The sequence below is a fragment of the Notolabrus celidotus genome, chromosome 10 (assembly GCF_009762535.1).
Source record: "Notolabrus celidotus isolate fNotCel1 chromosome 10, fNotCel1.pri, whole genome shotgun sequence".
Classification (NCBI taxonomy): domain Eukaryota; kingdom Metazoa; phylum Chordata; class Actinopteri; order Labriformes; family Labridae; genus Notolabrus; species Notolabrus celidotus.
The window spans coordinates 12,884,261-12,911,559 of record NC_048281.1 but is presented as its reverse complement, the minus strand read 5'-3'; the positions used below and the strand labels follow the sequence as shown (position 1 = coordinate 12,911,559).

General features: G+C 38.7%; 2 protein-coding genes across 4 annotated transcripts in view; one reads left to right on the top strand and one right to left on the bottom strand.

Moving 5' to 3' along the window:
- The first annotated feature begins 1,748 nt into the window (after positions 1 to 1,748).
- Positions 1,749 to 13,956, top strand: arhgap15 (Rho GTPase activating protein 15). Its single transcript, XM_034693142.1, has 13 exons — positions 1,749 to 1,792; positions 3,503 to 3,659; positions 3,833 to 3,910; positions 5,186 to 5,329; positions 7,282 to 7,371; positions 8,599 to 8,697; positions 8,873 to 9,008; positions 9,549 to 9,683; positions 9,853 to 9,951; positions 11,729 to 11,806; positions 12,209 to 12,343; positions 12,484 to 12,589; positions 13,653 to 13,956. Exons 1-13 carry the CDS (start codon positions 1,779 to 1,781, stop codon positions 13,825 to 13,827), a joined length of 1,446 nt encoding a protein of 481 aa, XP_034549033.1. The 5' UTR covers positions 1,749 to 1,778; the 3' UTR covers positions 13,828 to 13,956.
- A 922-nt stretch (positions 13,957 to 14,878) lies between these two features.
- Positions 14,879 to 27,299, bottom strand: part of LOC117819815 (kinesin heavy chain-like) — a 32,527-nt gene continuing 20,106 nt past the window's right edge. For all 3 annotated transcript variants that reach the window (XM_034693292.1, XM_034693290.1, XM_034693291.1), the window contains exons 20-26: positions 27,048 to 27,149; positions 22,235 to 22,295; positions 22,087 to 22,158; positions 19,733 to 19,837; positions 18,050 to 18,266; positions 17,457 to 17,624; positions 14,879 to 17,063 (exon numbers count right to left, since the gene is read on the bottom strand). In XM_034693292.1, the coding sequence (XP_034549183.1) occupies positions 17,464 to 17,624; positions 18,050 to 18,266; positions 19,733 to 19,837; positions 22,087 to 22,158; positions 22,235 to 22,295; positions 27,048 to 27,149 (718 nt within the window). In that variant the 3' untranslated portion in view covers positions 14,879 to 17,063; positions 17,457 to 17,463. The remainder of the gene's footprint in view (positions 17,064 to 17,456; positions 17,625 to 18,049; positions 18,267 to 19,732; positions 19,838 to 22,086; positions 22,159 to 22,234; positions 22,296 to 27,047; positions 27,150 to 27,299) is intronic.

Genomic DNA, 27,299 nt, shown 5'->3' with positions numbered 1-27,299 from the left:
TCTGTTCTCACTCTTTGTGAGATGGGGATCAGCACCTCCAAGTCTGAGGCCATGGTGCTCAGTCGGAAAAGGGTGGCCTGCCCTCTCCGGGTCGGAGGGGAGTCTTTGCCCCAGGCGGAGGAGTTCAAGTATCTCGGGGTCTTGTCCACGAGTGAGGGGAAAAGGGAGCGGGAGATTGACAGACGGATCGGGGCGGCGTCTGCAGTGATGCGGGCGCTGTACCGGTCTGTCGTGGTGAAGAGAGAGCTGAGCCAGAAGGCAAAGCTCTCAATTTACCGGTCAATCTACGTTCTGACCCTCACCTATGGTCACGAGCTGTGGGTAGTGACCGAAAGAACGAGATCGCGAATACAAGCGGCCGAAATGAGCTTTCTCCGCAGGGTGGCTGGGCTCAGCCTTAGAGATAGGGTCAGGAGCTCAGACATCCGGGAGAGGCTCAAAGTAGAGTCGCTGCTCCTCCGGATCGAAAGGAGCCAGATGAGGTGGTTCGGGCATCTGGTTAGGATGCCTCCCGGGCGTCTCCCTGGGGAGGTGTTTCGGGCATGTCCGACTGGGAGGAGGCCACGGGGAAGGCCCAGGACACGCTGGCGAGACTATGTCTCTCAGCTGGCCTGGGAGCGCCTCGGTATCCTCCCAGAAGAGCTGGTGGAAGTGGCCGGGGAGAGGAGTGTCTGGGCTTCCCTGCTGAGACTGCTGCCCCCGCGACCCGGACCCGGATAAGCGGAAGAAGATGTATGGATGGAGATCAGTGTTTGCACGTGTTAAACAGCTGATGTAAATTCTGGTTATATTGTTCTGTTGTTTGTTGTTCACTTAGGTATGAGGTGTTGAGCTTTAAAACTTTAGCTGCTGTCAGAGTGAGGAGCTGAGCAGCTCTGCAGGGAGCGTCTGTTTTTACATTTAACGGCCTTTATGCGCTTATTTACTGTTCCTGTTCTGAAACCTGGAAGGATCAGCCCCCAGGCCCCCTGTGAAAAATAAACACACACACACGCACACATGCATGCGCACACACACACACACACACGCACACACACACACACACACACACACACACACACACACACACACACACACACACACACACACACACACACACACACACACACATACACACACACGTCTTTGACACAGAATTTAAAGGGTTCAGGTTCAAAACAAATGGACATGAAGTTCTTGTTGTTGAATATAAAGTTGCTTTGCGGTGGCTCTTAGGATGTTTCTGGATCTGCTTACAAACAGGAAGGAAGAGGATCTTTTCAAAGCAACACGCACTAGGTAAACCCTTCAGGGTTTTTGTCTTAAAGCTGTTGCTTCCTTCTCGTAATGGGTCAATGTTTAAGCATCTCAGCACTATTTAAATTACATGTTGTCCATTGGGATTCAAGATTACTCATCTCTTTCCTCTAACAATTCCTTACAGAAAACCTCCTTTAACTAAAAGTTAATTCTCTACCCTTCAAAATGGACTAATACAAATCATCAGCTGAAAACTGAAGCAAATGTGGAGAGGGTAAAAACACCTCCAGACTCATGACAGGAGAGACGACAATAAGAAGTCTGATACTCTCATTAAACATGAGCAACATTCAAAACTGCAGCGTTCTGACTCCAGATAAATGTGCAGTAACTGACAGACCGCTCTCATGAGGACGTTTTTTCTCTCAGGAAATGGTTGCAGCAGTCAGAGACGGCTGGTTTAAGAAACCACGTGATGAGTTTTACTTCCTCTAACAGTCTGGCCCTGTCTTTTGCTTTTTGTGATCAGTGACACAGAGATGGCGGGTACGAGGTAAGGTCACATTCAATGATCTGCATTGTCTCTATGATTGTGAGGAGTCTGTTTCTGCACAGCGTCACCTTTACTCTGCAGGACTGCACTGATGGCTGGAGAGAAATGAACTGTTTGATAGTTACACTGTTGGCTATCACCTCTTCCGTTAGATTGTGTTTGAACCGTGTTGTTCTCATAATGTGAGGAGGTAAAATTAAGGCTCGATGCATGAACTTCCGTGTGGAGGCTTCTGCGTGTTTCCTGTAACAGAAGCTTCAGCAGGGTTTTAGATACGTGATGGCATCAACTATTCTGTTGAGAAATGTGGTTTCCTCTCTGTCTAAAAAGAACAGTGAATATTCAAGTATCTGCAGACTGCATTCAGTTTGATTCCAACAAATCCATAAGGGCCATCACCTCTTCTGCATTTACTTCAGTTTCCTTAAAGAGAGTCATTTATCATGCATTATATTGTATTTGATGGCATTCACATTAACAGGAGTGTATACTCTCTGAACATCCAAAATGTTGCCCATGTTTTCAGTGAATATTTTATCAATAACCTTTATTTGATCAGAGCAGTTTTATCCAGTCAGCTATTTAACCTTCGTTCATCTATCATATATTCAGTTTGGGGTCAGGGGGGGCTGATAATCTGTCCACATTGAGGACAGATTATCAGTCCTTCACAGGGCTAACGTGACAACATCACAAGGGACAAACAACCATGGCCTACTCACACCTACAGACAATTTAGAGTCCCCAGTTAACCTGACAAGCATGTATCTGACTGTGGGGGGAGGCCGGAGTACCCAGAGATAACACATGAGAAACTGAGGCTGCACGGTGGCACAGTGTTTAGTGCTGTGGCCTCACAGAAGAGGGTTCCTGGTTAGGGACCCATACATGTCAGCCTGAGTTTTGAGGCCTGGTTCAAACTTTGCGGGGGAAGCGCCCATCTTTAGATTAAAATCTATGATCCAAAATGTCCGATTTATTTTTCCTCCTCTTTGCAGCTGGGGTGTCTTATACCCTCTCTTTTCTGTGTCTTCTTGTGTGTGTGTGTGTGTGTGTGTGTGTGTGTGTGTGTGTGCGTGTGTGTGTGTGTGTGCGTGTGTGTGTGTGTGTGTGTGTGTGTGTGTGTGTGTGTGCGTGTGTGTGTGTGTGTGTGTGTGTTTCTAGTAGTTGTGTAACCACAGTGAAGCAATCAGAACTGGAAACAGGAACCTTGAAAAAAAGGTCTAACAGTCCTCAGACTTTAACTGAACCTCAAAGAATGTCAACAAAACATAAACTAAGAGAATGTCTAACGTTTCTATTGTAAGAGATACATGTGGTGAAGTCCTCGGCCGTTAATTTGATCACTCTGAGCTGGCAGGGGATATTTGATGATGATGATGATGATGATGAAACACCTGCTTCCACACACCCTGTGAATTACCTTTGTGCACTGTCGGTCAGCATGTTTGCCTGATGGGACTTGAAGCTGTTTTTGGCTCTTCCTCATGTTGTCCAGATCATTGCTTGTTTGGTGCTAGTTCTAAGATAAATGTCTCTGGACAAATGCGTCAGCTAAATTAATATTAAACGTTATAATAACATATTGAAGCACTTGATGCAATATCAAATATTCTTATTTAATTGCTCTAAATATGAAGTTAAGCATGTATCATCTAAGTCAGTATCAACTTTGAAGTGTCACGTTTCTTGTGGTTTCTTTGTCCTCAGAATCACAAACATCCAGACTGCTAACAAGCAGCTACCTCAAAGTTCAGCAGCTCAAGACTCGGTGCAGATACGCATAAAGAGCTCCAAGAGCTCTGGAGACAGACTCAGTCAGTCCAAGTCCATGGTCCTTCAGGATTCTGACCTGCCTCAGAAATCAGTACGTAGACACAGCCTAACTTGTACCATATCCCATTCTAATATCTGAACAGTTGTTAGCGTTTGTGTTTCGAGCAGGAATTGTTCAGACAAGTTCTTATATATTTGACAACGTGCTCTTCCTCGCATCACAGTGAATGCAGTTTGGTTTCAAGTTGGATTTTCTTTCTGTAGATCTCCCGGCATCGCAGAAATCAGTCTCAGCACAATGTGGTTATCCCAGGAGGCGGAGCTTCCATTTTAAAACCACTGGTAAGTTTTTGTCTACACACCCTAAGTCCACAAACCATATTATTACATTATTTTCGTTATTGGTCTCCAACTGAAGATACAAAAAAAAAATCACTCTTAAAACGTATTTGTTTCATTAGCACAGTAAAATAACAAGCTTCTGTATTAACTAATTTCAATCAAATCCCAATAGAGTTAGTTAGTATGCCAACACAGGTCCGTACATGTGGTTTTCACTGATGGTTCTTTTTATCTTGTTTTATTTAAGGCTCTACTAAGGTTTACTGGGTTCTTTAAGGTTCTATAAGGCTCTATAAGGCTCTAGAAAGGTATATAGGGTTCTATTATAGTCTATAAGGCTCTAGAAAGGTCAATAGGGTTCTTTAAGGTTCTATAAGGCTCTAGGAAGGTTTATAGGGTTCTTTAAGGTTTTATACGGGTCTATGTATATTAGCTTCTATAAGGGTTAATAAGGGTGTTTATGGTTCTTAGGGTTCTGTAAGGGTCTCTGATGCGCTATAAGGGTTTATAGTGGTCTATGAGGGTTTCTTAGGTTCTAAAAAGCTTGATAATGGTCTATACGGGGTTATAAGGGTCTATAATGTTCTTTAAGGGATTATAAGGGTCTATCTTCATGTTTTCTATCATTTCACATGTCATAAAGATAAAGGCAGCAGTAATACACAGCGTAATCAGACAAAGTTGTGACAAACAAGTCAGAGGTGATCACAATAACAGTGGAGCACATAGTCACAAATGAAGGTAAACACAAGGGCAGGAAATCAATCAGGAGATGTCCTACAAGAAAAAAAGACTTTGAAAATAAAGCAGTAAAGACAAAAAAAGAAAGCTCAAAACAGTCCCCCTTAACCCCTGCAGCACCTCCTACTAGGCGTTAATGCTGGACCTTTAACGCACATTTTTCTTTTCATCCAAAGCAGTTAAAGCATCCTCACACATGTAACTCCAACATTTCGAACAATTCAGTTAACTTTAATTTACCCATAACCACACATTGTATTACTGTTAAAACAAGCAAATAGATAAAAACACTGTCCATGCCATCAATTATTTGTTGTTTCTCCTCCCACTCACTTCAATAGGAGGTGTGGGGCATATATTAACACACCTTAGCAGGTACGAGGACGTATTGCTGTGAAAGTATACATGGGAGTTAAAAAAGAGCTCCTGTGTGTGTGTGTGTGTGTGTGTGTGTGTGTGTGTGTGTGTGTGTGTGTGTGTGTGTGTGTGTGTGTGTGTGTGTGTGTGTGTGTGTGTGTGTGTGTGCATGTCTAGGTGGAGCTGAAAGCTGAACACTTGAACATGGCTAAAATCTCAGAGAGCGGTAAGAAGCAAAGGAAGAACTGGACTCAGATGTGGAGCGTGCTGACCGCAGAACAGCTTCTGTTTAATAAAGAACGACAACAAGAATCCAGCCAGGTACTGAATGTTTTATCTCTTCTGTATATCTACTTAATCTCTAACTTCTCTTTATTTTCTCCTTTATCTTTATAAACAAATCAACAAGTACGTCAACAGAAGCTTTTTTTATAAATCCAAGATCAACAAAAACTAACAAATAAAGCACCCCTCCCTCTAAATATAGGGTGCACTCAGTTATCCTAAGGCCTAACCCTAACTCCCCTCCCCCTAAATATAGGGTGCACACAGTTATCCTAAGGCCTAACCCTGACACCCTCCCCATATATAAAGGGTGAACTCATGGATCCTTAGACCTAACCCTCTACGGGTAGTTACATTTTGGAGGAGGTGCATGTCAGCTACGTGCATACGCCTCAGCGTAGGTACGGGAGCTACGCGGACCCCCGATGTAGGCTACACCGTCAATTCGACGCAGAAGTATAAATTAAATCAGCCTTAAGGCCTAACCCTGGCACCCTCCCCATAAATAAAGGGTGAACTCGTGTAACCTAAGGCCTAACCCTGACACCCTCCCCATAAATAAAGGGTGAACTCATGTATCCTAAATCCTAAATCGCCTCCTTCCGGCCCCGCTACGATCTCTGTTTACTTTTCCACAGCGATTCAGAGCGTGTAATGTTAATCTACATCTGATAAACGTTGCTGTTTATCATACAGACATGATTACATGAAGAATAGAGAGGAGGAGATGAAATACACAGCAATCTACGGGTAGTTACATTTTGGAGGAGGTGCATGTCAGCTACGTGCATACGCCTCAGCGTAGGTACGGGAGCTAGGCGGACCCCCGATGTAGGCTACACCGTCAATTCGACGCAGAAGTATAAATTAAATCAGCCTTAAGGCCTAACCCTGGCACCCTCCCCATAAATAAAGGGTGAACTCGTGTAACCTAAGGCCTAACCCTGACCCCTCCCCATAAATAAAGGGTGAACTCATGTATCCTAAATCCTAACCCTGACAACCTCCCCATAAATAAAGGGTGAACTCATGTATCCTAAGGCTTAATCCTGACCCCCTACCCATAAATGAAGGATTAGCTCATGTATCCTAAGGCCTAACCCTAACATCAAGTCAAAGGATGTAGTCACAGACGATGATTTAGCATTGATGTTGGATCCTGCAGTGACACAAACTGCAAGACTATGACCAAAACAAAGGTGGAAGGTAGAGCCAGAATTAATATTGGTATAAAACTACTACTACGTATACTGCAACCTTTACTTCTACTACTTTAACTACTACTACCACAACTACTACTTCTTCTACAATAAGTACTGTTTGCAGTCAGGGTGAAATATTCAACGTCTGCTGAGAGCTGCACATTTGGCCACTGCCGCTATCCACAACAGAGTGCTATTAAGGAAAAAAAATATTGAATATGAACTGTGAAATTTGTGTCACATCTGTCATCAATTGGGAAAAGCTTTCCCTCTCCATTCAGCTCATCATGTCTGTGGACAGAGTTCAGCACCGTCAGCAAACTGAAGCACACTGCTCAGAGCTGCAAGACGTGTTTTTTGTTCTCAGATATCAGAGCAGTGAGCTTCATGAATCAGACCTTAAGGCGGAGCAGATAGTGGGGGCAAATCAAAAGCCATTATTGGTGCTCTTAGCGGCCACAGTCCATTCTTCATGACAAAGAAACCACAATTCAATTGTGAGATGGACTGGATCTTATCCTGCCTTGATGTTGGGTCTTTGTTAATAATAGAACATAGAGTACGGTCTAGACCTGCTCTGTTTGGAGAGAGTCTGATGATAACATTTGTTGGGATTTGATGCTATATAAATAAGATTGATTGATTGATTGATTGATTGATTGATTGATTGATTGATTGATTGATTGATTGATTGATTATCTTCTTTATAACTATTTCTTCTGTACTGACTGATTTATCTCTTTGTTTTGTTGGCTCTGACCTCATGCTCACCCTCTCTGTGTTCAGAAAACAGGAAGTAAGACGGAGGTGGTCCACCTGTGTGGAGCTGTTATTGAGTGGACAACAGAGAAGTCCAGCAGGAAAAATGTCTTTCAGGTAAAAAAAAACTGACAAAATCTCCAGCATAGTGATTATTTTATTGTTGAACAGACAAAGGTGATAACATCAAGAATGCTACAGCCTAGTTTGTGTCTAAGGATAAGGGAAGCACCATAAGCACTGATGTTCTCAGGCAAAACTAGCTGTTAAAACAAACAACTAACCCTGAGCCCAACCTAAACAAATTGCTTCTTCCGCTTGTCCACTATGGACTGTCATTACAGGGTCAACATGTAGACAAACAACCTCTCTCCCTCTCTCTCCCTCTTCCTCTCTCTTCCTCTCTCTCCCACCTAAAGCAGCATAACATGCAGCTGCAGGGGAGAGGACATATATAGATACTGTATATAGATATTTATAGATCTATATGTATATAACACATGTCTAGAATATGTAAACATGTAAATATATATATATATATAATATAGGATATGATACATTATACACATTGTAACAATCACCTTGTTGTTTAAGCTTTGTTACTTTTTCCATGTTCAGAAGCTTTTGTCGCTATATTGGGATAGGCATTGGCAAACCCTAAGGACCTTCACTGGTACCTCTTGGACCCCCCCCCCCCTCAGTTCTGAGACGATTAGGCACGAAAGATAACAATGCATCAAAAGTGGTGCTTTCCTCTGATTGGCTGCTGGAAGTGTAAACGTCATATCTGCGACAATGTTTTGGTTGGTTTGGACTATGGTTTGGACGTTACTGTCTACTAGTTAAGATGAACCTTACGTCTCCGTGATGCAACCAAACAACTTAAGTTACAAACTAACTATTTTCAACGTATGGTTTAGGGAGGACTTTACACCCTAACTTAGGACTCAACTTATGCACAGCTGGTGCAACAGGCTGCAGCAGCCTGTTCCTGGTCCCTATGTATCTCTCCCCTTCGACCCTGGGGCAATGTCCCAACATATATATAGTAAACTTTATATATTATTTTATATGAACATATTTAGACATCTATATATGTATATAATATATGTATATAGTATAGTAGAATATATATACATTAATATAATATATTATATAAATAAATTATATACATGTGTATATAGATATATAAATATATAATATACTATATGTTGTATATTATATATTATATACATTTATATATCTATATATGTGTATAATATATATTTTCTATTTATTTACAAATACATGTGTTGCCCATGATGCATATGCCTTTTTAAGTTTCAAAGTATTAATCTGCTTCAGGTCATAACAAACACAGGAAGTGAATACCTCCTCCAGGCCGACAATTACACCACCGCCACTAAATGGTTTGATGCCATCAGAAAGAGCGCGGACGCTTTGGTAAGATCGATTTGTTGTTAAAATAACGTTTTTTTTATTGATCAGCGTCCTGATACTTTTTAAAGATTGTTTCAAATTTTAATCCCAGTTTCTAACTTCAAACTTTTAACATTTGGTTTAGCCTGACTAACGCTGAGCCAATAACTCTGTCGTCGCTTTGATTCCTTTTGTTCAGACCAAAGCAGACGGAGGGTTTTCTCTGCGCAGGTCAAACAGCTCAGATTACCTGCCCAGACACAGCTCCCTACCTGGACACGGTTCTGCCTCCCCCAGCAGCAAGCAACACAACCCTGTGCACAGACGCTCCATCAGTGAGTGACGTGGGCAGACGATCACTGAGCTTTATTATTATTCTCCTTTCCAAGTGACCATGTTTGTACAGAGAAACACAGCAGCTGCCATTCATCAGAAAACTGAGGCAGAGAAAGACAGAGATATGAAGTCAGGAGCAGATAGCTCAGTCCGCCACGTCCTGTCTCTCATTCAGTGAGATCAGTTTGCTTTCTTTTTATGATTGGTATAAACATCAGATCGCAGAAGATGCTGCAGGCCAACAATGGAAGCAGCTTTCTGCTTTCAACCACCCACAAGAAAATAAGCCAACCTGCTCTGCTGGAAACAGCAGTTGAGCACTGGGCATCTCTTTAAGGGACAGGTGTTTCCCTCAGGAGCTGGAGGAGGCTGAAAACAGAGCAGACAGGTATCAGGGCTGGACACTGGGGCAGCTTCATGATAGGAGCATATAGCTCATGATCAGCTGTTAGAATAACATACTGCCCTGAAACAGAAGATGTTTATTTTAAAGTTCCTTACTCATCCTGTGGAAACTCTCCATTCATGTTGTCCTGCAGACATGTTTAGCAACTCAAAGCTAAAACACAGCACGTCTGACAGCGCCGACAAAAATGGAGTGAAGAACAGGCTGAAGAAGTTCATCATCAGACGTCCGTCCATGAAGACTCTTCAGGAAAAAGGCCTCATCAAAGGTTCCTGCTGCTTCTTTTCACAATAAAAGCTCGACATCTGACGAAATAAGTTGTTACTATAACATACACATAGATGTTAACTAGTCATGGACAGTTTTTTATTAAACTAGTTATCAACAATCAATCAGTAAATCTGCTCGGACCATAATCACTATTCTCAAAATGTCAGATCGAGTTTTCGGCTGTCCCCTGTCAACGCTCTGCCAGCGTGAAGGAAACAGCGTGCCCAGGTTCGTACAGATCTGTGTGGACGCCGTGGAGAAGAGAGGTATGTTCAAAATCAATCAATCAATCTATAATTTAAAATGAGCGTGTTTTCCATTTTTCTACCTGATTTGATATTATTTATGAATGAATATTTACTTGTTTATGTATTAATATTTGTTAGTATGTAGTTATTCATTAATAAGCATTTATATGTATTAATTAATTATATGTATTTGTTTATTTGTAATCTTCATTACTTATATTAATATAACGTATTTATCAATATTAATTGTATTTATCTACTTCTTTTTGTTATTTATTTATCCATTATTACTTTTTATTTATTTGTTTATTTTCATCATTGTTTATTTATTTTTTCATATTACTGATTTATGTATGAATATTTCACAAGGCGTCCCAGCTTTGTTGGTTAGTGCTGTTAGTTCCTCTGAAGTGGTGCAGCTCCAGATGGCAGCTTCAGGTGTGAGAGGTGAAGTAGGATGTGCATCAGGGGTCGGATTTAGGTCCAATTTCATTTTCCTCCTATATGCTCCCCCTGGGGCACATCATAAGCAGGCATGGTATTTTATTTCATTTGTATGCAGATGATTCAGTTATACCTGCCCATCAGACACACAGACCCTGACATGCTGAGTTCACTGAACAATTGGTTGTCAGAAAAAAAGAGCTGAATGTCAAGAAACTTTTTACAATTAAACTCTAACAAAACAGAGATCATTTGAATTGGACCAACACACATGACCAAGCAGTTACTGCCATCTGCTGGTCAAATGGTGAATCACATTTAATTGCTGCAAAGAATACTGGCATCTGGTTTGACAGCAATTTAACTTTCGAACATCATATCACAAAACTTATACAGTCGTGTATTAACCACCTCAGGGATATGTCTAAAATTCGGTCCATATTAACTTTTAAAGACACAGAGGCGATTTTACATGCTTTTATCTCATCACATCTGGACTACTGTAACAGTCTCTTTAGCAGCCTGCACAACAAATCCATTGATTGTCTCCAAACTGTACAGAACTCAGCTGCCAGGGTTTTAACCAGAACCATAAAATACGGCCATATCTCTCCGGCTTTAGCTTCCTTGCACTGGCTCCCTGTATGCTTTAGAATTGATTTTAAGATTTTACTGATTATTTTAAAGCTCTACATGGACTTACTCCGAGCTATATAGCAGAACTTTTAGTTTCTTACGAGCCGACACGTGCATTGAGATCCTCGGGCAGAGGTTTATTGTGCATTCCAAATACAAAAATGAAAACGAAAGGGGACAGGGCGTTCGCAGTGAGGAGTCCGACACACTTATATTCCTTTGGAGTTCTTTCAGTGGAGTTTTATGTCTTTTAAAATATGTTTTATTTCTTTATCTTAACTTGGGTGTTTTTATGAACTGCCTGTTTTATTTTGCTGCCCATGTGAAACACTGTAATTTGTTTTTTTGAAAAGTGCTCTACTAATACAATTACTTTTAAATGATTACAATTAAATTAAGATATTTAAAAATTGTCAAATTAAAAAAAATCTCATCAGTCACCTGCCCCTGACCCCCATAGATGTTGAGGGACACTCATTTGATTGGTATCAGTATGTAGTGTTGGCAGGTCTGCAGATCTCCTGAGTATGTCTCAGCTGCTGCCACGTTCCATCTAAAAGAGGAACTCTGTGGATCCCTGATAAAGAAATAAGGAACATAATAAGAATAACAGGAATTAATACAATCACCCAACTTAAGTGAATGTGGATTAAGACTAACCAAACATAGTTTTTATCCCTTTTTTTTTAAGTTTTGGGGGACTTTGTGTTTTCAGGTCTGGAGGTAGACGGGATCTACAGGGTCAGTGGGAACCTTGCCACTATTCAGAAACTTCGCTTCATCATCGATCAAGGTGAGCTGAGAAGACTTTTTGAACCTTGTGAACAGAATTCTTTAAACTGTTTACAGAGTGTTCTTTGTGTATTCCTGACCTCCACCTGCACCGTGATGAATCAGCTGTCCACACAAACACAGACAGAAAGGAGTTTTTCAAACCTCCACGTTGTTGATGTTTTTGTGTTTGACAGGATGATTTGATTAAAATGATTTAACATAAATTCAGTGATTGACATCGGTTAAGCTCTGAAAGCTGCACATATTTGAACAGTTCATTATTCGTAGTCCAGACTTTTATAGATTCAAAGGTTGATGTGAGAAAGAAACAAACCAGTCCAGCTCTTCAAATGTACACTGACTATGAATAAATCTGTTGGTATGGTTAGATGACATACCTGTCTCTGGTCTGTCTCTGCAGAAGAGGACCTTGACCTGGACCACAGTCAGTGGGAGGACATCCACGTGGTCACCGGAGCCCTGAAAATGTTTTTCCGTGAGCTTCCTGAACCGTTGTTCCCCTTCAGGTTCTTTCAGCTGTTTGTGGAGGCCAATAGTGAGTTCAACATTTAGAGATACAAAAACTCAACGTCTCTTCACCACATGGAAACAACCACACTCACAAGTTTAACTGAGTGATACGTGCTTCTTATACATGTTCATATGAAACCACTGCTGCTGTGTTTTTTGTTTCAGAGATCAAAGAATGCAAACAGAAAGTTCAGGCTATGAAGAAACTGATCCTCGAGCTGCCAAAACCCAATAAGGACACTATGAAGCTGCTCTTCAGCCACCTGCACAGGTAAACCACCATTCACCTTAGACACAGCTGAACACTCAATATGAAGACTTCAAGTGAACAAGCTGTGACACTTTAAATAACAATCCAAAGATTGTGTCTCTTATTTTCACCCTCACTGTGACCAAGATCTGGACTCAGCTTTAGAGGCACACACTATTTAAAGAAGTCTGAGAATGCAGAGATGATCTTAGATCATGATCAAAAAAGCTCTCAAATCAAAAGTTATTTTGCTTTAAAGAGAATAAGAAAAGAGACAGTTTAAAAAAACACATTTTGAATTTTAGTGATACAAGATTCAAAAAGAGCTTAAGCACATTACTTCAGTTTTAAGCTTCAGTGATTCAGCTAGCTTCAAAGCCAGACTAGCTTTCCTTTTCTGCAACAAAGCCTCCTTCACTCATGCCGCCAAACACCCTCGTCATGATGACAATACTCCCAATTCTGGATTATGGTGACATCATTTACAAAATCACTCATTTCTTTATCACTCAGCTATCCACTTTGCCACTAATGCACCCTCCCACACTCACCACTGTGATCACTATAAATAGATGAGGTGGCTCTCCCTTCGTACGGCTTCACCACTGTCTTCATTTTGTATACAAGTCAATCCTGGGCAAGACACTTCCCTACCTGTCCTCTCTTCCTCATGTCACCCAAGCCTCATGTCACGCTAGGTCCAGTGAATACATCAAGCTCATCATCCCCGGTACTTCTACTATTTTTGGCCGTAATTCCTTTCATTTTGCAGCAGCTAACGACTGGAATAACTTACAAAACACCCTCAAACTTTCAACTTTGACTCCACTCACAACCTTCAAGCTTTTAGTTGACTGTTGCTCCTGCTGATCACTTCGGACTTTACTTACATTCATATTTACATCATTGCTTGTTACTTGTTCGCTTTTGTTCTATTTTATGTTTATATGTCTATGTGTGTGTATGTGTTCCTGTTGGAACTCATAAAATATGAGCAGCTGTGTTCTGGTGTTTCAGCACTGATCACTCAAACTCTGTCGGCAAGGATCTCGTTAACTCTGTTTTTGTCTCCACTGATTTCTAGGGTTTTGGCATTTTCCAGGAAGAACCTGATGTCCACTCAGGGCATCGGCATCGTGTTCGGCCCCACCCTGATGTGGCCCGAGCTGGACGCAGGAAACATGGCCGTCAACTTGGTCTACCAAAACCAGATCATAGAGTTCATCCTGATTGAGAGCCGGGAAATCTTCAACCTGTGATCAGCTGATGGACTCATCATATTCAAGTTAAAATTTAACACATCACCAAAAAACAGCTGGTTTGGACTGCACTGTAAAAATACGCTGAAGATTTATGATCAAATAAAGTCTGAAGAATTAGATCAGTGAGTTCCAGTTCCAACGTCGGTTTTTGTCTCATCGACACCCACCACCGTTCCAGTGAATTTACTAAGTAGGAGAGTCAACTCCTAAAGGAATACAGTTTGTTTAAGTACTTCAGTCTATCTATGAAGTGCTGCAGTATATTTAAAAGTTTTGCAGTACATTATAAAAATAATTGATAAGACTTATAAAGTGCTTTTCTAGAATATTTCATTATATGTTTAAAGTAGTGCAGTATACATGTAAAGCTAAGTAGTATAGTATCAGTATATTATAAAGGTGTACACAGGTGGTCTGTGATTGGTCGAAGCCCCCAGTCCAGACCATGTGATCTGCAATCAAAGGGAAACTTAACACAGATTACACAAGGAAGAACAAGCTGCAGCGACATTTCACTGTTTTCCTAATAACTCGAATTGATCAAAAAATCAATTAATCAATCAATCAATTAATAGATCAATCAATACATCAATTAATCAATCAATCAATCACTCAATCAGTAGATCAATCAATCAATCATTCAAACAATAAATTAATCAATCAATCCGTCTAACTGTCTGTCAAGCAAAACCACCATCACATTTTTCATCCATTTATACTACTATATTTATAAGATACTCATATTTATGAAGTACTGCAGTATGTTTACAGTTTTATAGTTTATTTATAAAGTACTGCTTTACAGTAAATTTCTGAAATACTGCTGTACTGCAGTTTTTACTCTTTTGTATTATATTTACAAGGTTCTGCAGTTTTTACAATTCTACAGTATATTTATAATGTTTATAATGTTTATAAATATTGCATTATTTAGCTATACAGTAAATTTATGAAATACTGCTGTATGTTTAGTTATGCAGTATATTTATAAAGTATTTATATTTCATTCATTTTTTTATGTTTTAATGAGAACACAATGAAACATGACTTCCTGTTTTCCCACAGTTTAATAACAGACACTCTAACACTGTTGTTTTTGATCATGAGGCGTTCAGGTGAATCCAGGACAACAGAAAACAAAGACAGCAAAAGTTCAACATGTGCATGTAGAAATATTACACTGATAAAAACTCCGACTGATAAAAAAAAGGCATTAAAGGTACAAACCAGCTCCAGAATAAACATTATTAATAAATATATGTTATTATCGTAAACATTCAAAATCAGAAAAGTAGATATGTAAAAAACAAATGATGAAATTTAGGAATAATGAAAATACTGTTTTAATGATAAAGGAAGAAATCATAGATCAATGTTAAATGATCGACCTGCCTTATTTTTTATATTGTGATGCTAATTTGTTTCCAGGTTTTTAATGTTCTTATAATATCTTTCCAAATAAATTGCATGGAGTAATAATGTATCAACATTGTTGTAACAAAATGAGAGCAGAGGACTGAATGGAAAAAAAATTGAAAACTATGTCTAAAAAGGATTCTTAAATCTGCTGCCTTTGAAACACTCATTTCAGCTACAGTCTCTTTAAGAATCCCGCCCCCGTATCATGTTTCTCTTTCTTAAATAAGTAACTTCACTGGGGATGTCAAATTTTGAGCAAATCTGGTGTTGATCTCGCTGAAATCTCAAGAGACTTTTTGAAGAAGTCGTTAAGAGCAGCCTGCGGACTCTTCATCCTTCACTTTTATCAATCCGTCTATATTATATATACATCAAATGTTATCTCAAGTCGCCTTACAAACATAGCAGACCATACTCTTTGTTCATATATATATTATATTCAGATTTTAACTTGAAATATGTTTTCAAAATACGAAAAAAGGATGATACCACCTCTTAAAATAACTTAGTCCTGTGTTTTTAGGGTTCGTGAAAAAAGAAGTTAATTTACTTACTAGAAACACCAACACCAACACAACATCTTTACACTTTATAAACCCTGAATTACACGTTTCATTAAACACTGAATTTATCATAGCTCTGTCAGAGAGTATCTGTTCCCTGAACACAACACAGAGTCAGAGAGTATCTGTTCCCTGAACACAACACAGTCAGAGAGTATCTGTTCCCTGAACACAACACAGAGTCAGAGAGTATCTGTTCCCTGAACGCAACACAGAGTCAGAGAGTATCTGTTCCCTGAACACAACACAGAGTCAGAGAGTATCTGTTCCCTGAACGCAACACAGAGTCAGAGAATATTTGTTCCCTGAACACAACACAGAGTCAGAGAGTATCTGTTCCCTGAACACAACACAGGCTGTTCTCAAAATGGCCTGCTACAGACTCCCTTTGAATGCAGTATTCAGGACATACTGCATATTGTGTCTGAAGGGAGTCTGTAGTCTGACTGTTCTGTTGGATCTGGTCTGCAGGATCTGGTCTGCAGGATGCTGCGTCAGGCGTCGCTTAATTTTTGGTTCCGAATGCGGAAGTTAACAGCGACCGAGCTGACAGATAAACTGCTTCTTTAGCATCACTTATGATTTAAAAAGTTAAGAAGTGGTTCATATGGAATTTAATAATTCTCACAGCACCTAAAAACTGAGCGCCCCTGTCATATACGTAAACAAGAAGATGGAGAACTTTAGCGCTGTGCATTGTGGGAAACAGTACATGAGGGAGACTGGTCTGCTGCAGACTGAGACGTTCCTGAATCAGTACGACATCCGGGGAGTCTATCTACTGCAGATTTATTCTGTTCACAGACTATAGACTGAGTTTAGGCTGAATCAGGACGGACTGACGGGACAAAAGCAGCCACAGAGTCACCCACATAAGACTGACAGCACTGCTGGCTGTTAAGGTGGAATGGTTCTTAAGGTGGAACGGTTGTTAAGGTGGAATGGCTGTTAAGGTGGAATGGTTCTTAAGGTGGAACGGCTGTTAAGGTGGAATGGTTCTTAAGTGGTTGGTAAGGTGGAATTGTTAATTAAGTGGAATGGTTATCCAGTTAGAAAGGCTGTTAGAGTTGCATGGTTGCTTGGCTTTTACAACCAAGCAACCATTTGTTGCTTAGCACTTAATGTGGAATGGTTGTTAAGGTGGAATGGTTGTTCAGGTGGAATAAAAAAGGGGAGTCTTGTTCCAGTAAAGGCAGAGTGGTGAAATTCAAACATCCACAAAAAGGGAACTGATGCAGAGCCGTCTCTGACCTGTGAAGACAGGAAGTGATAAACACACTGAATTAAAATAAAGTGTTCATTCATAGTTAGTTCTTATTGTGCTGATTTATGTCTCAGTGTCCATGTTTCGGACTAGTTTACTTTGAATTAGTTATTGATGATATAAAAAGAGCGGGAGTGACATCATGATTGACAGCTCTGTTGACCAATGAGGCTCCTGCAGCGCTGTGTGCACCAGATTATCAGAGTAGAGGAGGAATGGTAAGAGGAAATGTAACAAACACTAACACAAGACTCCTTGAACTTTCAAGGCATGTTTTTTCAAATTTGTATACAAAAGGTGAAGGTAGACACACGTGATCAATCTCTTATTGTGGTTTATAAGCATGGGTGCTGAAGTTGCTGTGGTTGAATGTGACTCACATTTATTCTACTTGGTGTGGCTCTGATGAAATTGTGGCTGCTGTTGTTGCTGTCGGGAAGAGTGGTGACGTGGACTGGATGTGGCCCCGCCTCCCCTGATGGGGGTCCGAATGGATGCAGAGGAGGGTTGCTGCTGATGGTGCTGATGTCCCGCTCTGACTGGCTTGGCTAGAAAGAGTTAGATCATGGGATCAGCTTAAGAAAACTCAGGATCACGCATTGAGCATGCAGTATCAGTTTACACAAAGAGCACGTCTTGGTGCATATCAAATGATTAATCAGATCACAAATCAGAGCTCCCATGGCAAATAAGAGTGTGTGTCACACTGTGTATAGGAGAGCATTAAGAGAGGATGACATGGTGCATAATAGAGAACAAAAAGGGTGCATCAGATAACTGAAGGGTATTATTTTTCATGTCTCACCTGTTGCCATGATGGCTCACAGATCACCCCTGTGCAGGACTCACAATAAGCATGCTCAGAAAACTCTCCCTGTTTAACCAGCAGTCAGGGTTTAACTGTTTGTTGAGCCTGCTTCCTGTAGCACCCCAATCAGGACAAATGCACAGCTATGAAGGTGTGATAGCTCACCTATCTGCGCAGAGTGTCCTCTACGCGACACGTTCTTGAAACGTACAGCCTCTTTGATGCGATCCACTTCCTGTTGATAGCGTTTACGGTCCCTCACGGCAGACTCTTTGGCGTGTCTCAGGGCCGTTTCAAGAGCTTTGACTCGCTCAGCTGTAGCTCTCAGACGTTTCTCCAGCTTGGGCAACTCACAACGAAGATCTCCATTGTCCCGCACAAGCTGCAAAAAAGGAGGGGTTAAATCTACTGAGAAGACAACCGGTTAAATCTACTGAGAAGACAACCGGTTAAATCTACTGAGAAGACAACCGGTTAAATCTACTGAAAGCACAGAAGAGGAGCCAAGAGTTACAATGAGTTATCAATAATGATGGTGATGATGATGATAATTGTGATGATGAATATGATGATGATGATGATGACGATAATGATTGTGATGATGTTGGTGATGCTGATGATGTTGGTGATGATGATGATGATGGTGATGATGACGATGATGATGATGGTGACGATTATGGTGATGATGATGATGATGATGATGATGGTGATTGTGATGATGATGATGATGATGATGATAATGATGATGATGATGATGGTGATGATGATGATACTGATGATGATGGTGATGATGACGGTAATGATAATGATGATAATGATGATTGTGATGGTGATGATGATGATGATGATGATGGTGATTGTGATGATGATGATTGTGATGATGTTGGTGATGATGATGGTGATGAAGGTGATGATGTTGATGGTGATAATGATTGTGATGATGGTGATGATGATACTGATGATGATGGTGACGATGATGGTGATACTGATGATGATGGTGATGATGATTGTGATGATGCTGGTGATGCTGATGATGATGATGGTGATGCTGATGATGGTGATGATGATTTTGATGATGATGATGGTGATGATGATGGTGATGATGATGGTGATGATGGTTATGATGACGGTAATGATAATGATGATGATGATGATTGTGAAGGTGATGATGGTGATGGTGATGATTGTAATGATGATGATGGTGATACTGATGATGGTGATGATGATTATGATGATGATGATGGTGATGATGGTGATGATGATGATGATTGTGAAGGTGATGATGGTGATGGTGATGATGATGATTGTAATGATGATGATGGTGATGATGATGATTGTAATGATGATGATGGTGATGATGATGGTGAAGATAATGATGATGGTGATAATAACGATGATTGTGATGGTGACGATGATGATGGTGATAATAACGATGACGGTGAGGATGATGATGGTGATAATAACGATGATTTTGAAAATGATGATAATCATGATGATGATGATGATGATGGGCTGTGTCTGGCCCTCTGTCAGTGACGACTGAACCAGAGTAACACTGTGTCATCAGAGGGTAATGTCCCTGATCAGAAACATTTATGTCGATCAACTCACCTGAGTTACCTGAGAGAAGGAAATCACACCTCTGACAGGGTTGTTCAATGTGGTAACACTGGCACAGGCTCATGGGTTTTTTGTTTTATGCTATGTTTAGTTTAAGACATCTTCCACATTTAACACACTGCTTTTGAAAATCTAAATAAGGATTGGGAGTGACGGTTGTGACTGCGGACTCTTCGTATCAACAGGTGTCACAAAGGTGGGCAGGGCTTGGTGAACAAGTGTACTCACCTGTTTGTGGACTTTGCTGAGCTGCTCAAGGTTGTTTTCTAAGAAGATGATTCGCTGCCTCTGAGCCAGACTGCCTCCAGCCTCGTCACAATCATTCTCCGAACTCTGCAAGGACAACCAGATGGAGGTGTTATCACAAAGATCCTCTAACATCAACATCTCACTCTAACAGAAAAACAAACATCCTCTAACACCAATCAAACACCTCACTCTTACAGAAAAACAAAGATAATCTAACACCAATCAAACATCTCACTCTTACAGAAAAGAAACACAGTTTCAGGAGGACCCCTTTCCAATGCTAGAGGTTGTAATGATAAGAGAGAAAGTCTTTAGTTTATACAGCAAATGATTTCAAGTATGGATTATAATCTGTATCATAAGCAAATATTTGTTCATCAGGGGTGGAAAGAGTGATAAAATATTGTACTCCATTTAAAGTACAGTTACTTTGATAATATGTTATTTCGGTGGAAATAAAGGTACTGGTCTGAATCTACACAAGTAATAGTAAAAAGTACTTTATTTTACATCTATGTAAATACTGAGTTCTTACTTTAAACTGGGTGATAGGCTGGTAGAGATGGTGAGGCTGCTATAGTAAGGAACCATCAGTGTTAGCTAATCTCCTTCAGATTCACACATTGCTGAACAACAGAGGGAGCAATTTGAGGTTCAACATCTTGCCCAAGGACACTTCTGCATGTGACTGCAGGAGCTGGGATTGAACCACTGACCTTCAGGTTAGGAAACAACTGACTCTACCTGCTGAGCCACAGCCGCTCTCAACACAAAAATGACAAGAGGACATTCTTCTCAAACCAGGCTGTTTAATGAATGAACACCTTAGTCCTGTGAAGTGTATGTAGCATATACAGCTTTAAACTGAAAGATATATATTTCTGATAAAAGAAAATACAGACCAGTTATCATTACATAAAGAAAGCATGCTGCAGTATGATATCACACTGAAAGTATCATTTCCAATTATTTTACTCAAATACCTCTGAAACCTTTTTAATCATGTTTTGACCATTTCACTCTGAACTTGCTGTTCAACTTGAGCAGCTGTTGGTTTTCAAAGTTAGTAGATTCATGGTGAGACAGGAAGGTCAGAGTAGAGATGTTTGATAGGAGGGGATGAGAGGAGTAGATTCATCTTGTTTGAGGCACAGTTCAGGGGTCTCATTTATAAAAAAGTGCGTAGAATCCCTACTAAAAGTATACGTACTCCGAAAACCCGGAAGTGGCGTGTGCCCAAAAAAAAATTCTGATTTATAAAACTGTTCGCAAGCAAACTTTACGCAATGCTCCGTTCATAAATCACAAACCACCTTGAGATATGCGCATGTAGTTCAGCCTTGTATTCTGCCCTTTTCATGCCCACATTCAACCATATATGGTCAAAGCACTTTATGAATGAACATGCATACAAATGAGCCGGAAGATCAGAGGTTCTCACGGTGAATCACGGCAACAACAGAGAGGAAGACGGACAAAATAAAGTTTCAGACACACAAACCGTGGTCCTCGTGAATGAAGCGGAGGTCAGAGAGCACTTATTGTTTGTATCTTACTGCAGGAGGGCCACAAAAGAAATACAAATATGAATATTGAATGACTCCATGACGCTGCAGCATTCATGTATACATCAGCAGTGCCAGGGCATCTATCATTCATCATTACGCACAGGTCTTATCAGCGATCTCCTCTCTCTGATATTGACTGATTATGAGGTTATGTAGGATAATAAGAGAGCTGGTCATGGCTTTACTCCCCCACTTTTCTCATTAACTGAGTAAACACGTGCAGGTAATGAAGATGTGATGAGAGTGTGTGAGGCAGCCATCACCGTGTCTCTGCGCTCCGTTTGCGTCGTACAGCAGTTTTTAATAAAAGTATAATTACACGTAGTGACACTGCGCAGAGTTAGAAACATTGAAAAGAATGACTGTCACTTTGCTCCGCAGTTGTTTTACATCTTTTGATGATACTTTGGTTTTTACCTCCCAACAAACACGTAAGGATACGGTCCATTTCGTTCCTCTACACTTTGGAGAAATGTGACGGCGGGACAAAGCTGATTAAATATTTAATGAACTTTAAGACACGTTTTTTTTTATAGTAAAGTGTGATAATTCCCAAAGAAATACTTCAGTAAAAGTACAAGTACACTAAAAGCTACTCCGTCACAGTGACCTGAGTCACTGTCATTCGTTACCTTCAACCTGTTAGTATTGACTGTTTGGACCTAATCTTTCACAGTCACTTTAATCCAGCTCAGATAAACTCAAACTGAATAAGTGAATAACTTCTGTCCGGACTGAGCAGAAAGTGATAAACAGTATTCTTACATTTTTGACTCTGGTGCCGATTTCCTGGATGAAGACTTTACGGAGGTTATGGAGCATCTGAAGCTCTTTGGCCTGTTGGACAAAAACACACACTCAGCTGGTCTGAAGATGTTAAGGATTCTGAATGTTAGAGAAATACTCCTCTTACCACAGTCTCCTCCAGACCTTTCAGGTCCTCTTTAGCTTGTTCTCTCTTGTCATTCAGGAACCTGAATCACACAAAGATTCATTTGATTTGGTTACATGCAGATTGACAATTCAATCACAAGTGATTTATCAATTAACATGACCGAGTGATCCCTAGGGACAAAGAGGCTTTAAAAAAAAATCCTTGTTTGAAACTAATATAAATATATATATATATATATATATATATATATATATATATATATATATATATATATATATATATGTATATATATATTATGGCAAGCCGTTCAGGAAATAATATATTGAATGAAAGTCTGAATATATTGAATGAAACTCGATATATATGGAATGAAGTCTGAATATATGGAATGAAACTCGATATATATGGAATGAAGTCTGAATATATTGAATGAAACTCGATATATATGGAATGAAACTCGATATATATGGAATGAAAGTCTGAATATATGGAATGAAACTCGATATATATGGAATGAAAGTCTGAATATATGGAATGAAACTCGATATATATGGAATGAAAGTCTGAATACATGGAATGAAACTTGATATATATGGAATGAAAGTCTGAATATATGGAATGAAACTTGATATATATGGAATGAAAGTCTGAATATATGGAATGAAACTTGATATATATGGAATGAAAGTCTGAATATATGGAATGAAACTTGATATATATGGAATGAAAGTCTGAATATATCGAATGAAACTCGATATATATGGAATGAAGTCTGAATATATTGAATGAAACTTGATATATATGGAATGAAGTCTGAATATATTGAATGAAACTTGATATATATGGAATGAAGTCTGAATATATTGAATGAAAGCTTAAATAAGTACTCTGAACACCACTTATAATCGTATTGTTTTATTGTCATCAAAGAGACTCATCTTTTATTAATGTCTCTCTGAAAATAAACTTTTGCACTTCTTTTTAGTGTTTCTGAGGGGACACATTTTCCTCTACCTCTGTAACCTGTGGTAATTTGGTCGTACTTTTTCATTACACTCACTCACTGTCAGATGATGCACACAGGTATGAGCTCCACCTGTTAACATTGAACAGGATGCTACATTATCACAAGTCATAACAAAAGTTAGCTAGCGAACTAGAGGACTGAACCACCTGAATAAAGAAGGGGCAATATCTTTAGCCTTTGTAGAAGTGTGTATAACCTGTGATATTTAATATTTTCATATTTTCACTTGTTTACTACCCTCCGAAATGCTTCTGCAGCCCACTGCTTCGTGTTCCTCTCGTCTCTCTGTGCAGACGGTCCGATCATCACTTTTGGATGAAACCAACTTAATATAGAGGAGGGGTGGGTTCCTTTTTCCTATACGGATTGACTTAACAGCACATGCATTACCCAAGGGGTTGATAACCCCTTCATTAATTAAAATTGCAGTGAAAACATCTCGTGCCTCCCTCACGGTTGCATTACTAAAAGCTACGTCTAACCGGAAAACAAAATCACACCCCTATGATCACACCCCAGAAAGACAAGATGGCGCAGGCCATACATGACGTGATTTTTCATTCCATATATTCCGAGTTTCATTCCATATATATCGAGTTTCATTCCATATATATCAAGTTTCATTCAATATATTCAGACTTCATTCAATATATTCAGACTTCATTCCATATATATCGAGTTTCATTCAATATATTCAGACTTCATTCCATATATATCGAGTTTCATTCAATATATTCAGACTTCATTCCATATATATCAAGTTTCATTCCATATATTCAGACTTCATTCCATATATATCAAGTTTCATTCCATATATATCAAGTTTCATTCAATATATTCAGACTTCATTCCATATATATCAAGTTTCATTCCATATATATCAAGTTTCATTCAATATATTCAGACTTCATTCCATATATATCGAGTTTCATTCCATATATATCAAGTTTCATTCAATATATTCAGACTTCATTCCATATATATCGAGTTTCATTCAATATATTCAGACTTCATTCCATATATATCGAGTTTCATTCAATATATTCAGACTTCATTCCATATATATCAAGTTTCATTCCATATATATCAAGTTTCATTCCATATATATCAAGTTTCATTCAATATATTCAGACTTCATTCCATATATATCAAGTTTCATTCCATATATATCAAGTTTCATTCCATATATTCAGACTTCATTCCATATATATCGAGTTTCATTCCATATATATCAAGTTTCATTCAATATATTCAGACTTTCAATCCATATATTCAGACTTCATTCCATATATATTAATTTCCTGAACGGCTTGCCATAATATATATATATATATATATATATATATATATATATATATATATATATATATATATGTATATATATATATGGCAAGCCGTTCAGGAAATAATATATTGAATGAAAGTCTGAATATATGGAATGAAGTCTGAATATATGGAATGAAACTCGATATATATGGAATGAAGTCTGAATATATGGAATGAAGTCTGAATATATGGAATGAAACTCGATATATATGGAATGAAAGTCTGAATATATGGAATGAAACTCGATATATATGGAATGAAAGTCTGAATATATGGAATGAAAGTCTGAATATATGGAATGAAACTCGATATATATGGAATGAAACTCTGAATATATGGAATGAAAGTCTGAATATATGGAATGAAACTCGATATATATGGAATGAAAGTCTGAATATATTGAATGAAACTCGATATATATGGAATGAAGTCTGAATATATGGAATGAAACTTGATATATATGGAATGAAAGTCTGAATATATGGAATGAAACTTGATATATATGGAATGAAAGTCTGAATATATTGAATGAAACTCGATATATATGGAATGAAGTCTGAATATATGGAAGGAAACTTGATATATATGGAATGAAGTCTGAATATATTGAATGAAAGCTTAAATAAGTACTCTGAACACCACTTATAATCGTATTGTTTTATTGTCATCAAAGAGACTCATCTTTTATTAATGTCTCTCTGAAAATAACCTTTTGCACTTCTTTTTAGTGTTTCTGAGGGGACACATTTTCCTCTACCTCTGTAACCTGTGGTAATTTGGTCGTACTTTTTCATTACACTCACTCACTGTCAGATGATGCACACAGGTATGAGCTCCACCTGTTAACATTGAACAGGATGCTACATTATCACAAGTCATAACAAAAGTTAGCTAGCGAACTAGAGGACTGAACCACCTGAATAAAGAAGGGGCAATATCTTTAGCCTTTGTAGAAGTGTGTACAACCTGTGATATTTAATATTTTCGTATTTTCACTTGTTTACTACCCTCCTAAATGCTTCTGCAGCCCACTGCTTCGTGTTCCTCTCGTCTCTCTGTGCAGACGGTCCGATCATCACTTTTAGATGAAACCAACTTAATAGAGAGGAGGGGTGGGTTCCTTTTTCCTATACGGATTGACTTAACAGCACATGCATTACCCAAGGGGTTGATAACCCCTTCATTAATTAAAATTGCAGTGAAAACATCTCGTGCCTCCCTCATGGTTGCATTACTAAAAGCTACGTCCAACCGGAAAACAAAATCACACCCCTATGATCACATCCCAGAAAGACAAGATGGCGCAGGCCATACATGACGTGATTTTTCATTCCATATATTCCGAGTTTCATTCCATATATATCGAGTTTCATTCCATATATATCAAGTTTCATTCAATATATTCAGACTTCATTCCATATATATCGAGTTTCATTCCATATATATCGAGTTTCATTCAATATATTCAGACTTCATTCCATATATATCGAGTTTCATTCCATATATATCAAGTTTCATTCAATATATTCAGACTTCATTCCATATATATCGAGTTTCATTCAATATATTCAGACTTCATTCCATATATATCGAGTTTCATTCAATATATTCAGACTTCATTCCATATATATCAAGTTTCATTCCATATATTCAGACTTCATTCCATATATATCAAGTTTCATTCCATATATATCAAGTTTCATTCAATATATTCAGACTTCATTCCATATATATCAAGTTTCATTCCATATATATCAAGTTTCATTCCATATATTCAGACGTCATTCCATATATATCAAGTTTCATTCCATATATATCAAGTTTCATTCAATATATTCAGACTTCATTCCATATATATCGAGTTTCATTCCATATATATCAAGTTTCATTCAATATATTCAGACTTTCAATCCATATATTCAGACTTCATTCCATATATATTAATTTCCTGAACGGCTTGCCATATATATATATATATATGTGTGTGTGTATAAATATATATATATATGTATATATATATATATATATATATACATATATATATATATATATGTATAAATATATGGCAAGCCGTTCAGTTATATATTGAATGAAGTCTGAATATATTGAATGAAAGTCTGAATATATTGAATGAAACTCGATATATATGGAATGAAAGTCTGAAAATATATATATATATGTGTATAAATATATATGTGTATAAATATATACACACATACATATACACACATATATGTACATATATATACACATATATGTATATGTACTGTATATATGAAAAAATGCTGTGTGTGTGTGTGTGTGTGTGTGTGTGTGTGTGTGTGTGTGTGTGTGTGTGTGTGTGTGTGTGTGTGTGTGTGTGTGTGTGTGTGTGTGTGTATAGATATACAGTGTATATATACATGGGAAACCTGACAGTTTGTTCAAATGTGAGACAGTTGTGTTGAGTGTACGGTGAGCACCGAGGGACACACTTACATCAGTTTCTGGAGTTTCTGTTCTTTCTTCTGATCTTCAGCTCTGAGTCTGTCGACGTCTGACAGAAGCTTCCTGTTCTCCAGCTGCACGGCCTGATTCACACTGAACAACACAACAAGGATTCAGTCATTCATTCATCATGTGTTAATTCTATAATTCATCGTATTACCCGGCTCTCTCACTGATCTTTCGGTTATGTAAGATGTTTGATTCTGGTTGGTCTAAACCCCTTGACGGCGGTTATTAAATTTC

Bases quoted from the DNA above. Each gene is read 5' to 3' on its own strand.
- arhgap15 (XM_034693142.1), top strand. The intron at 3,911-5,185 runs GTAAGTTTTTGT...GTGCATGTCTAG, and splicing joins CTTCCATTTTAAAACCACTG to GTGGAGCTGAAAGCTGAACA. The intron at 12,344-12,483 runs GTGAGTTCAACA...TTTTTGTTTCAG, and splicing joins GCTGTTTGTGGAGGCCAATA to AGATCAAAGAATGCAAACAG.